Source organism: Bubalus bubalis, chromosome 4 (assembly GCF_019923935.1).
Source record: "Bubalus bubalis isolate 160015118507 breed Murrah chromosome 4, NDDB_SH_1, whole genome shotgun sequence".
NCBI classification, from domain to species: Eukaryota; Metazoa; Chordata; class Mammalia; order Artiodactyla; family Bovidae; genus Bubalus; species Bubalus bubalis.
In genome coordinates this window covers 102,320,819-102,336,261 of record NC_059160.1, presented here as the reverse complement: position 1 = coordinate 102,336,261, position 15,443 = coordinate 102,320,819, and the positions used below count along the sequence as shown (strand labels likewise).

Here is a 15,443-nt window from a genome sequence, read left to right as displayed (position 1 = left end):
CCCACCCCGAGGCCCTTTTTTATTTTTCCTATGAGAAAGTCAAAGATAGTAAAAGAAAAAGTAAATACTTTTGTATGGCAGATCTCTACTTCTCTCCCTCCCCTCTGAATCCAGAAATCAAAAAACAGTGACTTTTTTGGAGGGATATTTTATTCTTTGGGAATTCCCTTATACATAGATACCTCCAAGTGAAATATAGTAGTTTAATTTTCTGAGAGCTAAATCAGGAAAATGCTGGGAACTTTGATGCCTACAGATAAAACAATTATAGAAATGAGACTCGGGCTTTGTCATAGCACCTATAAATGGCAGTAATCAAAAGTCCCTATTCCGGACTACTTGCTTCAGTGAGAAAGGGTACTATTACTAAAAGTTTATTTTTTCAGCCATTGATTGTTATTACTTACCCTCCGAAATTCTTTTGAGGAGTAAGTCAGAGCTGTTTTTAGCTCTGCAGTTGATTGCTGACAAGTGCTCAAGCCATTCTGTTGGAGCTCATACTTAACTAAGGTAAGAGATTCCTATGAAAAAAAATGAGACTGAAATCTGGTTGTTGGTATTCCAGTGGTTTGGAACTGGTCTAATGCTAAACTTTGCACTCACTCTGGGAAAAAAAAACAAAACAAAAAAACAAAAAAAAACACCAGAACCAATTTCGACCATATTATGCCTTACAATGAGTTTGAACAAACTCTGGGAGTCGGTGATGGACAGGGAGGCCTGGCATGCTGCAGTCCATGGGGTCGCGTGATCGGACACGACTGAGCGACTGAACTAAACTGAACTGATGCCTCACAACGAGGCGTAATCCAAACGGTAATTTTCTTTCTTTTTTTGGCCCCAGATATTTTAATTGTAGCGTTTTCTAACATTTTTTCTTGGGAAATTACTTTTCATTTCGTTTTGAGATGTCTCCGGATATTTCTAAGCTTCTACAGTGCTTTCCTGGAGAAGGCAATGGCACCCCACGCCAGTACTCTTGCCTGGAAAATCCCATGGACGGAGGAGCCTGGTGGGCTGCAGTCCGTGGGGTCGCCAAGAGTCGGACACGACTGAGCAACTTCACTTTCACTTTTCACTTTCATGCATTGGAGAAGGAAATGGCAACCCACTCCAGTACTCTTGCCTGGAGAATCCCAGGGACGGCGGAGCCTGGTGGCCTTCCGTCTATGGGGTCGCACAGAGTCGGACACGACTGAAGCAACTTAGCAGTAGCAGCACAGTGCTTTCCCCAGGAAAATATTAAAGGGAACACGTAAATCTGTTTCATCAAAATGATGTTAAATAGCCACCTGAAATAATTCATTACTTATCGCTTGATAACATTTAATTTTCATAAATATCATCGGCTACTAATACACACACACCAGACACGGATAAAACCAGAAACGGATCTTTGTATTTTCACGGTCACCAGAACCCCGAGGGACGCTCTCGAGGGCGCACACGAAGGTACCTCGGCTTCCGCACTACAACTCCCAGAAGGCTCCGCGGCCAGGAGGCCGTTTCCGTGCGTGCGTCCCCGTCCTACGCTCGGAACCGGGGAAATGGGGAGCGCCGCTAGTTGGCCAGCTCGCGGCGTGTTCGCGACTTGAGTACGCGGCTGACCGCTCTGAACGCTCCCCTGGTCAGGACCCGGCGCTGCTCGGAACGGCCCTCTCCAATAGCACTGCTTGAGGACCCACCATGAGGCGCTTGGGGTCGGTGCAGCGGAAAATGCCATGTGTGTTTGTGACGGAGGTGAAAGAGGAGCCTTCCACCAAAAGGGAGCATCAGGTACCAAGGGAGCACGGGGCCCGCGGGGCGGCCGCGGGTGGGTTCCTCCCCGCGACGCGGGCTGCATTTGAACCCGCGAGCGCTTCCAGGCGCGGTAGAGCCGCCCTCCAGCCCGGGGATCTCTCTGCAGGGTTCGCTCCGGCGGCCTAGGGTACAGGTCTTCCTTCAGATAGATAAAAGTGTCATAGATTGTAAAGACTGTAAAACGGTGGCATAGTCTTTCTCAGGAGTGAAAATGAATCACGAAGTTCGTTGGAACTTTTTTTCCCTCCATTCTTGATGCTCTTTTGGCTTCCTGACAATAAGCAAATCATAAATTAAAAACGCAGTTTACTACTGATAAAGCTGAAAGGGAGCCCGTTTTTCTCCTTTGCACTTAACGTACTTAACATTATATTATGCATTTTATGACTGTTGTCTCCTTTCTTAAAATAAACGTTCCACCGAAGGCAGGTGCCATTTGACCTCTATCCTAGTGCTGAGGCCAGTGCTTAACCCTTAGGAGGCTTTTAGCAAATGATTATCAAGTAAATGAACACACGTAACACCTGAGCTAGGCATACAGCTCTGCAGAGGATATGATTCCTGGTGTCAAGCTCATTATGGTGGATAAAGAAACGTGAATACAGTTGGTCTGTGAACAATGCCAGGATTCGGGGTCCGATCCCCTGAAATTCGAGTATAACTTGTGGTTGGCCCTCATATTCAAGTTTCCTCCGTAACAAGGCTTCTGCATCCAGGATTCAACCGTGTGTAGTACTGCAGGATTTACTATTGAAAAAAAAAATTGCGTGTGAATGGTCCCATGCAGTTCAAACCCCTGTTGGTGGAGTCAACTGTACTTAACAAATCTCGGTGGACAAACATGTATTGCTGTGATAGCATAGACGAGGAGGAGATGATTTGTAAGAACTTTACAGGAGAAATATTTTGAAGGATAAACTGGTGATCATACCGTGGAACTAGGGAAATTAAAATCTTCCAGGTGAGAGCGTGTAGAAGGCATAGAGGCTGTTTATCTTAAACCAGTTTTCTTTTTCTCTTTTAAGCCATTTAAAGTTTTGGCAACTGAAACTTTAAGTCACAAGGCATTAGATGCAGATATATACAATGCAATTCCAACAGAAAAAGTGGATGGAACATGTTGTTATGTTACTAACTACAAAGGTAAAATAAAACTGTACTACAAATATTTATTTTTCTTAATCACTTAAACTGTATATATCTGAAGTGCTCTTCATAAACCCTTGGAAACCTAAGTATAATGGGAAGATAATAAAGTCACAATTGATACATTATATTTACTATACCATTGTATCTTTCTCTTGGGGGAAGAAAGGAAGATAACTTAATATTTACTTAATACTGATTAAGGGCCAGACAGTATGATAAATGCTTTATGTGTTATCCTTATCTATCTGCACAATAAGCCTCTCCTGTTTCACTGAAACAGAAACCAAAGCTCAGAGAACATAAATAATTTGTTCGAAACCATTTAATTAATGAAGGCTCAACTGGTAATAGGACCCAGGTTTATGTGACCCTAAAGCTTGTTCTTATTCTGCTGAGCCCCGTGCTAATTCAGTTGTTTTATTACTGTTGCCAGTGTCTCTAATTTGTTTCATTTTAATGTACTTTAAAAGAGAAACTCAAATCAAAATTGTCAACTATGTTATGGAAAAAAATGCATTGAAAAGACAGAAATAATCTTTGTGCTTTTTTTCTAGATATTGAAATTACTTCTCACTTCCAGCAAGAGAAATAAAAGTTAAATGCTTATTGGATACATTCTTCATAATAGGAAGTCTCCTCTGAAGTGCACCTTTTTCCTTTGGTGTGATGACATTCACATAACACAGAAATCACTTAGTCCTTTTTCAGTGTGCAGTTCAGTGCGGTGCGCAGTTCCCACTGTTGTGCTGCTGTCAACGCCGTCCGTCTCCAACACTCTTTTCATCTTGCCAAACTGAAACTTCACACCTTTTCAATACCTCAGCCTCCCACCTTGTTGCACACACTGCTTTGTTTCTAGCATTTTGACTAGGTAACTCATGTACGTGGAGTCATTTGGTGACTGGCTTATTTCACTTAGCATATTGCCCTTAAGATTCCTTCGTGTTGTAGCGCATGTCAGAATTGTCTTCCTTTATAAAAGGGTGAATGCCACACGTTTGTGTTACCACATAATTGTGTGTGCATACCGTTCATCCATCAGTGTGTGCTAGGTGAACCGTGCTATGAACACGGTACACAAATCTCTCTTAGAATCCCTCCTTTAAGTCTTCAGGGTATATATCCCAAAGTGGAATGGCTGGATCCTATAGTAATTCTTTTTATTTTTTTAAGGCACTGTCATACTCTTTTCTGTAGCAAGTGCACTGTTGTGTTCCTACCAGGAGTATAGAAAGAAGAGTTCCAGCTTTTCCATATCCTCACCAGCACTTGTTATTTTCTGTTTTTTTGATAGTAGCCATCTTAATGGGTGTGCAATGCATTTTTTATGTTTATTTTTAAAAAGAACAAAAGGTTTGTTCAACAGAAATGACAGTGTAGTTTTAATCTGGTTCTTTGTATTATTTATTGGTATAGCTAGTAAGTAATGTAGGATGCCTTACCCAAACTGTAATCAATAATTTTTCAAAAAGCTGATTTATATATTTGAAGAAACAAAGTTTTCTTTAGGGTTTTATATTTATATTGTGGGCTTCCCAGGCAGCACTAGTGTTAAAGAACCCTCCTTCCAATGTAGGAGACATAAGCAAAGTGGGTTCCATCCCTGGGTCAGGACGATTTCCCTGGAGGAGGGCGAGGCAACCCACTCCAGTATTCTTGCCTGAAGAATCCCATGGACGGAGGAGCCTGGGAGGCTACAGTCCATAGGGTTACAAAGAGTGAGACATGACCAGAACGACTTAGCACACAGGCACATATTTATATTAAGAAACTTAAGTATGCACCACATTGTGTAATTACTATCAATATAATGGTGGCAGTTAAACAAAATTGGATTGCTAAAGAACACTTAGAGAACCCAGAGTGACAGTGCTTATAAATCCACAGTTAATTACAGGTACAGGATAGGCGATGCAGTAAGGGCATTAAAAGGATGCACGTCACAACCAAAGACTCTCTCCGAGTGAAGGGTCTGCTGCTGCTGCTAAGTCACATCAGTCGTGTCCGACTCTGCGGCCCCATAGACGGCAGCCCACCAGGCTTCCCCGTCCCTGGGATTCTCCAGGCAAGAACACTGGAGTGGGGTGCCATTGCCTTCTCCGAAGGGTCTGATGAGACCTGGTGAAAGCGTCTATGGTCCTCCCCTAATGCCTCCCCTACCTTCCTGACAAATCTAGGAAAGACAAACTTTTTAAAATTAGGGACCACCACTGATGTAGGCAGAGAACACCTCAGAAATGGGGAATCTGAAATGCAGTCTCAGTTGGGGATTTTTATATTTTGCTGGTCATGAAGGCATCTTCCTGCTAAGTAACCCCTCAGCAGCAGCCCCGCAGGAGGCTCACTGAGACCAAGTGCAACTCCTTAGCCTCACTGTTGTCGAGCAAAAATGCTGTTACGTTTTTTCATACGTAAAAGTTTCAGGGGAAACTTCTGAGACCCCTGGCTGCAAAGCATCACTATAAATCAGTGTTCCATGCCTTGACCCCAGGGGTCAGAGCCATGTAAAACAACTAGCTTCACTCCACGTTTTGGGGTGTTAACCCTCATAGCATAATTTAACATAGTTACATTTTAGAGCAGGTGTGAATACAATTTCTGGTTATGTTTCCCTTAGCAAAGAGATAGCTTCAGTTTCTCGCGACTGCTAGTTTCTCATATGTCTGTGGGATGATGTCCTTACTGAAATGGTCAAATCTGTTTTGTTTGTTATCCTGCATATTTCTCTTTGTCTTTCGGGTTGTTTCTCTTAGAGGAAATGACCCTGCGTTTATTGAAAAAGGTTATACTGAAATGTCTTTCAAGCTAAATTTTATTGTTTGCCTCTTAAACTTTTTTTTTCTTTATTATTTTTTAGGTCAGCCATACCTTTGGGCTCGGCTAGATAGGAAACCTAACAAATTAGCTGAGAAAAGATTTAGAAATTTTCTGCATTCAAAACAAAACTCAAAAGGTTCGTGGGTTCTTTTTTTTTTTTAAAGCCATTCATGATTTAAGTTGAAATTTTTGTCTTATTTCTTGCTGTGGTGTTGTATACATTATATCCTTCTTTACAGTGTAAGCACTTTGGGAAAACAAAAAAATTACAACTGAGTATCTTTTTATGTAAAAGCATATTCTTGAAAAAGATTTCAAAATATTTTCCTAACATTTCTGTGACTCTTCATTGTAGTTTGTCAGTTTTATTAAAACATACAAGTTACTATGAGTGACACATTTGGTTATTAATAGTTTTACATTAAATTCCTCTAAGTAGATATATACATACTTTGGCCACCTCATGCGAAGAGTTGACTCACTGGAAAAGACTGATGCTGGGAGGGATTGGGGGCAGGAGGAAAAGGGGACGACGGGATGAGATGGCTGGATGGCATCACCGACTTGATGGACGTGAGTTTGAGTGAACTTTGGGAGTTGGTGATGGACAGGGAGGCCTGGCGTGCTGCAATTCATGGGGTCGCAAAGAGTTAGACACGACTGAGCGACTGAACTGAACTGAATACATGTATCATTATATATCTACTCATATATATAATCTTTATATATTTGTATTCATAGTGCATTAAAATTTCACCATAAATCTATACATACTGTAACATTGGCTGCTTTAATTAGACTGTTAACTTACTGTTACAGATGGTGGGTTCAAAATTGAAAATTTGAATTGTTAGTACCTTAACCCTGAGAAGTGTGGTGGTGGTAATGAATGGAGACTAATTAATATGGTACCTGATTTGATGGGGCTCGTTAGTTGTTCCCACTTAGAATTTGTTCAGTGTTTTATATTGTTTAAAGTATCACCACACATAAGATTATTTAATTCTTTTAGAATTTTTTTGGAATGTTGAGGAGGACTTCAAACCTGTTCCAGAGTGCTGGATACCAGCGAAGGAAATAGAACAGATAAATGGGAATCCGATGCCTGATGAAAATGGACACATTCCTGGTATTACTAGATCTCTTCTAAGATACAATTTTGTGTTTACTAGTAAAAAGAATAAGATACATGCAATTGGAAATTATAGAATATAATTTTAATATGGTGGTTCATGGTATTTATACCAAAGATGTTTCATATCAAGACTGTCCTTTCAGTTTTAGAATATTTTCTCAGATGGACAGTTTACTACCTCTAGTCTATAAAAATTAATAAAGCATTGAGTTTGGGAATAGCCTTGAAGTACTGTCAGGATAGATGGTATGATTGATTAAATCATATTAAGCCTTTACTTTTTAGACTGAAGATAACAATATGCATATGTTTTAAGTGCCTATAATGTGCAAAGTATTCTTAGATTTTAATAATATAAAAATGAAGATCAGAACCCTTATCCTTGATGATCTTATAGACAGTAGGAAAAAAAGTCTACCAATAATAGAATGATTTAAGAACTAGAAGGAAATAATGCACAAGGTACAGTTGGAGAAAAGAGGAAGAATTCCTAGTTCAACCTTGGTGGTTAGTAGAGTCATCTAAGGAGAATGAACATTTATCCTGAAGCTCAAGAGCCAGGAAGTTAGTTGGCAAGGGAAGAGAGGTTAGCTTAGGCAAACTCCCACAAAGGGGAGAGGTCATGGCATCTTTCAGAAATTTTAAATAACACCTTACTGTGGCTGGAATGTTTATAACTTGAGTTATAAAAGTAGAGGCTGGAGATGTGTAATGGGGTCACTACTTAAATGGCTTTGTATTCTATCTGAAGAACTTTGTGAAGTTTATCCTAAAGATGACTATTAAGCAACGATACAGCAGAACTAAATATAAATTCTTGAAATAGAACTGTGATAAAAGTAGGGTAGGGAGTTGGAGATAGTAGACTAGTGAAGAGGTTATTACAGTAGTCTGGATGAATAATGAATACCAAAGATGTGATGGTCATAATAGTGTTTATGCCATAGTTTGGAGTTTTTTTTTTGGTAAGGAATTCTCCACAACAAAGAAGCCTAATCTGGCAACAGGAGTTAGGAAGGGAATAGAATTCGATAAATGTAGAATCAATACATTGTTCAATAAGTATCAGAACAATACAATAAATTGTGGAACAATTGCATCTGTCTGTTGTCCCTGAAACTGGAGAGGAGGTAGAGAGAAAACTGAAAAAAGGTTTTAGTGCTGTGTCTTAGAATGGTGCCTCAGTTCTTATTGAAAATATGAATTTTCTTTTAAAAGAATTCTGGGTACTCTGTAGTAAATAATAAAACAGGTTAATTCCTCCGCAGAATCAAGAGACCTTATGATTGGAAAGAGGATGATTTACAAAGTAGCAAAACTGTTAACATCCCCACTGATGTTGAATGATACCTTTGTGTGATAGAACATCCAGAAAATTGGTGACAAAAATTAAAATTACCTTAGTCTTAATCCAGAGAAAAACAATGCAAAACAAAACAAAACAAAACCCCTCACTTGTTTCTTTAAATGACAGGCTGGGTCCCAGTGGAGAAAAACAACAAGCAGTACTGCTGGCATTCGTCCGTGGTCGATTACGAGTTTGAGATCGCCCTGGTCCTGAGGCATCATCCTGACGATCCTGGGCTTTTGGAAATTAGTGCAGTGCCGCTCTCAGATCTTCTAGAACAAACACTGGAGCTTATAGGAACCAATATTAATGGAAATCCTTATGGTGAATAAAGCCTTTTTCTTGTTTAGTTACAGTAGTCATTTATAAAGAAAACTTGCTAAGGTTCAACTGAAAGAAATACACACTATAGGAGTGACTAATAAACTTGGAATTATTTGTTTTTTTTAGATTCCCTTTTTAAGTGAAATCATGTAGTATTTGTCTGTTATTTCACTTAGTATAATATCCTTTAGGTTTATACATGTTGTTACAATTGACAGGATTTCATTCTTTTTTTATGCCTAATGTTCCATTTTCTGTATGTGTACCCTATATCTTTATCCATTCATGGTGAGGTAATTAGTTTAATTATAACAGGTAAGAGTAAAATAAATAAAAGAATTAGCAATGAATATCGTAAGAAGCATCAGAATATATACCATGATGATTTGAGTACAAGTCCTGAGGGCACTATGGAGTATTGTTGACAGGCAGATGAAGACAGACCCAAGGTCCTTAAAGCTGTAATAACAAAATCCAATATACGATCAGAAGCAGATTGGCAAGTGAAAAGAAGCTAAGACAGTAACTGCAGGTTACCAGATACAGCGTGGCCATTTGGCAAACACTGAATGATTGTGGCCACTGGTGTAGAGCAGTGGTTGGTGGACTTTTCTCTAAAACGCTACATAGTAAATATTTAGTTTTTTGGGGGCATATCTCTCAAAGACCGTAGACAGTGCTTAAATGAATGGGTTGGCTGTGTTCCATTGAAACAATTTACAAAAATAGGCATTTGGCTGGATTTGGTCTGAAGGTTAAAGTTTGCCAACTCCTGGTATAGAGCACTTGAAGTAGAATTTAGACTTAGTGGGATAAAGTGCCAACTTGTGAGTGAAGGCAGTTGTAATATATTTCTCTTCAAGGAATTAGACTTTTTGGTAAATTTATCCCTCAGTGTTTTAAGAGGCTTTTTTTTTACTTGGAGAGAGAAATTTTCTAATTCTTTTTGAAACTTCTGAATGGCTAATGGAAAATTTTTATGATTTTAGGGTTAGGAAGCAAAAAGCATCCATTACATCTTCTTATACCACATGGAGCATTTCAAATAAGAAATCTACCTACCTTGAAGCACAGTGATCTGTTGTCCTGGTTTGATGGTTGCAGAGAGGGTAAAATTGAAGGAATAGTATGGCATTGCAATGATGGTTGTTTAATCAAGGTAATGGCAGAAAATAATTTGTAAGGTTATGTCACTTTATGTTCCTGAAACAAAGTAGAAGCGGCACTGCAGTACTCTACAAATTGCAGCAGTTCTGATATGCAATAATGTCTTCATCAAATAGCAGTAATTCTGATATGCAGTAATGTCCTCATCTCATGTGCCACCGTCTTTATACGATAACATTGTTTCCCAATATGCATTCTGTGGGGCTTTGGTTCTTCCAGATGTGCTTCAGAATTAGTGATGAAAACATCTGGAAGACCCTACATACTACATATTCCTTCTTGGAAATTCATGTTGAACATATGTGTTCTCTGAATCATCTGTACTATAATGACCTCACGTGAAAGCATTTCTCAAACTTGCTTGATTATAGAATTTGTTAAGAGAGTGCCAAGGTGACAGTTAATATGTACAGAATGAATTATTTTACACTTTTTCTCTTTCTGTGTCCTGGACTTGTCTATTTAATTTCACATAGGTTCACATTGTAATGTTCAAAACTGGAACTAATCCAGTTTGGACCAACCCAGACTCCAAACAATTAACTGAAGCCAAAAACTTAGAAATCATTTTTAACACCTCTGTCCATCACTTCATACATCTAATTATCAGTTCTGAAAGAGTCTCATCTGTTGTATCTGTGTACTTCTCACCAACCAATGGGCTGTTAATTTTAATTTAAACCAAGACTCATGCTTGAATTATTTTATCACCATCCCAAGCATTATCTTTCAGTCTTATTCCTGTCCTGTCTTCACAAATGAATGAGAATACTGTCCCCTGCCTAGTGACATTTAAGATTTTTCATGATCTAGCACCTGCTAAAATTTCTAGAACTCTCCACTTTCATCTTTCAAACATACACATTGTATATGTTCTTAACTAAATGCAACCAGAGCAAAAAGCACTATTCTATCACATGTTATTCCCTTTGGTTAGAATGACTTCTACCCACATTTTTCAACTGGCTACCTTCTGTATTTAGCAACAGACTCTGTTATTCATTACCATTTTTATGGAGCCCCTGATTATGTTCCTGGAATGTTTCCAGGTGCTGAAAGTACAGAGTTAACAAAACAGTGTCTCTGCCTTCATGAAGCTTACATTCTAATGGGGAAGACAGAGAATAAGCAAGTAAATATATACTATGTCAGGAGGAAAACATCTATTAAAAAAAAAGGGTAAGATGAAGTGGAACCTTAAATAACTCCCAGTGGCTGGGAGATAGTAGGCACTCAAAAGATTTGTAAGTGAGCAAAAATAATATAGGCTAAAGCTAACTTTTTTTTTTTCTTTTCAGGTCCATCGCCACCATCTTGGTTTATGTTGGCCGATCCCAGATACTTATATGAATTCAAAACCAGTTATTATCAACATGAATCTGAACAAATATGAGTATGCCTTTGATGCAAAGTGTTTATTTAATCATTTTTCAAAAATAGACAATCAGAAATTTGGTAGGCTCAAAGATATAATACTTACTGTATAAATTGGAAGTGCAATTAAAAACCAGCTTCATTGTTCTGTTTTAATGTTGAATACTCTGCCATGTTTATAAGGTAAAAATATCTCAGTTTCAGTTTATTATTCAGTGTCTTAATATAGCAGCATGTCTTTTAGCATTTGAAGCAATCAATTTTCCAGCTGCAAATATCTATTCAAAATTTTATTTAGAAACAGCAAATGAATTTTAACCTCTGGAAGTAAAAATATAATAATAAGCTCTCCACTTTGTACAAAGGTTGGATTCAGTCCATTGTACATGGGTAGTTTAAAAGACAAACCAACAATTTTGGACCATTACTTTAAAAATTAAATAATTTAAACTGAATTTAAAAATGCTAGACATTTAACAAAACATACGGCTCAACTTTATAACATTTATATAGACATAATTTGAGAATCTTAACACATATATAAATATGTAAGTATACATAAAACCCCAGTTTTAAATGCTTAAGAAACTTAGTACATTATAAATGTATAAAAATTTACCATAGCTCATTGCCTATTTGACAGACATAACTTATACTAACAGTCTTCAAAAATATACTTTCCTAATATGTTGAAATTTTCATATAATTTTATTTACTAAAAATTCCAATTTAAGTAAAGCTATGAGGTATTGGGAAAGAAATCATGTAGGTCAGACTTGCTTGATTTCCAGATGGAATTTTAACTTACAAAGTTAGTAAATAGTTAAATAAAACTATTGTTAGAGATGGCCTTTTAGTATATGGGGAAATTAACAGGATTTTCCTGCTCATCTTCAAACTGTTCAGAAGCAGCAACAGGACTAGTTAATTCAACTCCAAATTGTTCAGAAAGTTTTTTTAACTTCTCTTCTAAGAGAATATTTTTCTTCACTTCTTCTTTGTAGTTATACTTCAGATCTTCAATTTCTTCAAAAAATGATGGATCAAAATTTTCCAGTTCTTTTTTCAGCTTTTTTATTTCCTCCTAATAAGAATATATTATCTTTTAAAGGTATACACAGGAAAAAAATACATTCTTTAGGTATGAACTAAAGAGAATGAATTACAAACATGAAAGCCAAAGAAACTTGAACAGTCAAATATAAGGCAGAAGTCAAATTATTCTCTAAGTTGTATCCTAGTCTGGCACTATAATTTATCAACTATTAAATCAGAGGGGATTTAATCTTTCCCCAAAAGAATATTAAGATGTTCTCAGTGTGAGGCAGTCAAAAAACTTGGTTATTCACAACACTGAAGTTATTCTGGTTACAATTCTCTGGTTTAGGCTTCATTTGTATTTTCTTTACAAGTATCTAATTTTTAATGAATAATGGTCACCTGTTATATTTATGATCATGGAAACTATATGGCTTCTGCCTGGCTAAAAGTAAGCATCTGGTAAAGAAACAATTTGAGCTTTAATGACCAGGTAGAATAGCCAGTGAGCACTAGTTAATTTTCATATTTATGTTCTTTCATTGTGTTTAGAGTATTAAGAGAAAAGCATATCAAATATCTTTATGTGAACTATTTCTGAAAAGAATTTAAAAAAGAGAAAGACACTATTCCCGATGTGACCCAAAACTTAGGAAAATATTAAAATAATGAGCTATATTTGTGACAATAAAAATAATTAACTCTCTAAAGAATCCCATTCTGTCTCAATTTCTTGGTAGTTCTCTATAATATTTTTATATTTTAAGTAGGACGAATATAAAAACCTTAATGTCAAGGTTTAAATGTAAGTATAAAACATGATTCCAGGAATATTTAGGATACATAGTTAAAACTCAGAGATGGTGATCATAAAAATAGTTTTCAACAGCTGTTTTCACAAAACATAATATGATAATTAGATATAATTAAATACTTGCCTTCAAATGCTGCTTTTCCATGTCTGAGGTTCTGAGCTGTGTCTCTAGATCTTTGATCTTTTCCATTAGGTGATCAGGATCTGCCCCCACAAAGTGAAAATTAGACTAAGCTTTTTCCCACTCTGAGTTCAAGATAATGGACTTATTTTAGAAGAGAAAGAAGAAACTTATGGAACTAGAGCCTGGAAAATGTGGCCTTTTATAGCTGAAACAGTTCAGGCTGTGAATTCTGTATGCTAACCTCTATATCAAGTATTACAATTCCATAGCAAACAAAGAGAAGAGACATAAGCTAGGTGTTAGAAGTATAGAGTCAGGTTAATTTTTTACATGGAAGAAATCATTATTTGCAGAGGAAAATTCTAGAACCAAGAAAATTTTTTAAGTCTAAATGTACAACGTTAGAATAAGTACATGATTAGGGAAGGGGCTATAGCCATAAGGTGGCCAAGTGCTCCGGTTACCAGCAGCTCTGGCTGTTCCCTGTGCATAGGATGCATTTACTGTGTAGTTATTATGTGATGAAGGTGCTGGGCAGGATGGATACACAAAGATGAATACATCCTGACGTTTTCGTAGGAAAACATAGAAAGCATAAGGGCATTAGTTTAATTTATTGATTTCCTCCAGAGTTAAACATATCTCTAATTTTATAAAGAGAATCGATCTGCAGTAGGAGTTTTTCTTTAATTAACCATCTTTGCTAGAAACATTTTCTTTAAACTGCATATAATGTGTCATATAGCCATCAAAAGGTAAAATTTTTTAAAATGCTAAATTTTGACAAAATAATGGTCAGCAAACACATTTTCAATAATGGGACAGGAAGCATATTCTATTAAGGTGACCTTGGAATGCTCCTCTAATTTAAGTAGGAGACAAGTATTTTCCTCATACTTTTCAAAGCTTTCCTCACCTTTGCATAAAGTGCTCATGATTTTGTTTACAGATTGATTCTTGATCACTGAAATGCTGTGTGAGTTGTCTTAATCAGTGTGATGCTATATATTACACACATTGGTAATGAAATAGTGCAGTAAAACTGATTATGTATGTGTGTGTGCTCAGTCGTGTCTGACTTTTTGTCACCCATGGACACTAGCTCGCTAGGCTCCTGTGTCCATAGAATTTTGCAGGCAAGAAGACTGGAATGGGTTGCCATTTCCTACTCCCAGGGACCTTCGCGACTCAGGGATCAAACCCACATCTGTGTCTCCTGCACTGGCAGGTGGATTCTTGACCACTGTGCCATCTGGGAAGCCCAGTTATAATGTATAAGTATTCTCCAAAAGTTAGCTTAATAAGCACTTAAGTTAAATAGTGCTTTAAAATTTCCAAAACAAATTGTTTTTTGAGCCTTAAAAATCTTTTACTGATATCCTTATTTTTAAATAGATAAAGAAAATAAGGGTTCAGAAATCCCCTCTTGGGAGGTTTAAGTTTAGAAAAAGGGAACTTGCCGAATGTCAACAGCATTAACAACTCTTTGGTATTGTGTCTGGTGTAGTATACCAAACTGGCTGCTGTAAGAGATGTTGTCAGAAGAGGTTTATGCATGTACTTCCAGTCACCGAAAAGTGATGCAGTATAGTGGTCAATAGCAGAGAATGGCAAGGAACTTTGGAGTTTTAAAGCTTTAGGCTTCATCCTGCCTCGGCTACTTCCTAGCTGTTGTAGCCCTGTGGACAGGTTAACCTCTTTGGAGGTAAAATGGAGACAGAAGTACTCAAAATTCAGGGTCATAAGAATTATAAAATGCTTGTAAAGCATTTAGCATAGTGTTTAATACAACTCATACATGATAGTCTTGTTGCTATTTTGTATAAAAGCTACTTGATAGGATACTGAAAAGCTATGTGAAATAGTAAAAAACTGCTCAGATATAAGTTACTATAATCCTTTGGAACAGAATTTGGCATTTCCATCAAGGTGTCTGGTACAATATGCATACAAACAATATATTCTTATTATTTGCAGTAGTTAAGTTCTATAACATGAAAAAATCAATTAGTGAATTTTGAACCACTCTCCTTAGGGAAAATATACACATATATCTCACATAGATTTTATATCTGATATCCTGGAAACATTCATCCTAGAACTTGTTCTATTTTGTTTTACAAGAGAGAAAACAAGGTTCAGAAGTGTCAGAGTCCGCCCCAATAACAGGTATCAGAACTGAGATTTAAATCCACTCCAAGTGGTCCCAGGACCAGCGGTTCTTGCCCTGTGCTGCACTCCCCAGTACTGACTCCATCCTCTGGTCATCCCTGTACTACAGCTGAAACAAACGCAGAGCGTCACCTTGTTGAATCTCATCTGAAAAACTGCATCATAAAACTTGTATTTCTCA

General features: G+C 37.3%; 3 protein-coding genes across 14 annotated transcripts in view; 1 reads left to right on the top strand and 2 right to left on the bottom strand.

The window, feature by feature from the left end:
- The window catches only part of C4H12orf50 (chromosome 4 C12orf50 homolog), a 33,092-nt gene extending 32,026 nt beyond the window's left edge, over nt 1-1,066 (bottom strand). For all 6 annotated transcript variants that reach the window (XM_044941862.1, XM_044941857.1, XM_044941860.1 and 3 more), the window contains exon 1: nt 408-1,066. The gene's annotated coding sequence lies outside the window, so the exon portion shown is untranslated. The remainder of the gene's footprint in view (nt 1-407) is intronic.
- A 421-nt stretch (nt 1,067-1,487) lies between these two features.
- Nucleotides 1,488-12,865, top strand: C4H12orf29 (chromosome 4 C12orf29 homolog). Of its 2 annotated transcripts, XM_006046999.3 has the most exons (7): nt 1,491-1,776; nt 2,826-2,943; nt 5,807-5,902; nt 6,779-6,895; nt 8,376-8,573; nt 9,563-9,732; nt 11,039-12,865. In XM_006046999.3, the coding sequence occupies exons 1-7, from the start codon at nt 1,687-1,689 to the stop codon at nt 11,225-11,227; spliced, it is 978 nt and encodes a 325-aa protein (XP_006047061.2). In that variant the 5' UTR covers nt 1,491-1,686; the 3' UTR covers nt 11,228-12,865. The 2 variants fall into 2 exon arrangements, with proteins under 2 accessions (XP_044797798.1, XP_006047061.2); XM_044941863.1 differs by lacking the exon at nt 2,826-2,943 and having other exon boundaries at nt 1,488-1,776.
- The window catches only part of CEP290 (centrosomal protein 290), a 96,641-nt gene continuing 92,572 nt past the window's right edge, over nt 11,375-15,443 (bottom strand). For all 6 annotated transcript variants that reach the window (XM_044941847.1, XM_044941846.1, XM_044941850.1 and 3 more), the window contains 2 exons: nt 13,091-13,170; nt 11,375-12,198 (listed from right to left, as the gene is read on the bottom strand). In XM_044941847.1, coding sequence (XP_044797782.1) covers nt 11,968-12,198; nt 13,091-13,170 — 311 coding nt within the window. In that variant the 3' untranslated portion in view covers nt 11,375-11,967. The remainder of the gene's footprint in view (nt 12,199-13,090; nt 13,171-15,443) is intronic.

What these genes read in the sequence shown, in the direction of transcription:
- C4H12orf29 (XM_006046999.3), top strand. Translation starts at nt 1,687, where the DNA reads ATGAGGCGCTTGGGGTCGGTGCAGCGGAAAATGCCATGTGTGTTTGTG. An exon ending in TTATGTTACTAACTACAAAG is followed by an intron (nt 2,944 to 5,806) that starts GTAAAATAAAAC and finishes ATTATTTTTTAG; the next exon opens with GTCAGCCATACCTTTGGGCT. An exon ending in TGAAAATGGACACATTCCTG is followed by an intron (nt 6,896 to 8,375) that starts GTATTACTAGAT and finishes TTTAAATGACAG; the next exon opens with GCTGGGTCCCAGTGGAGAAA.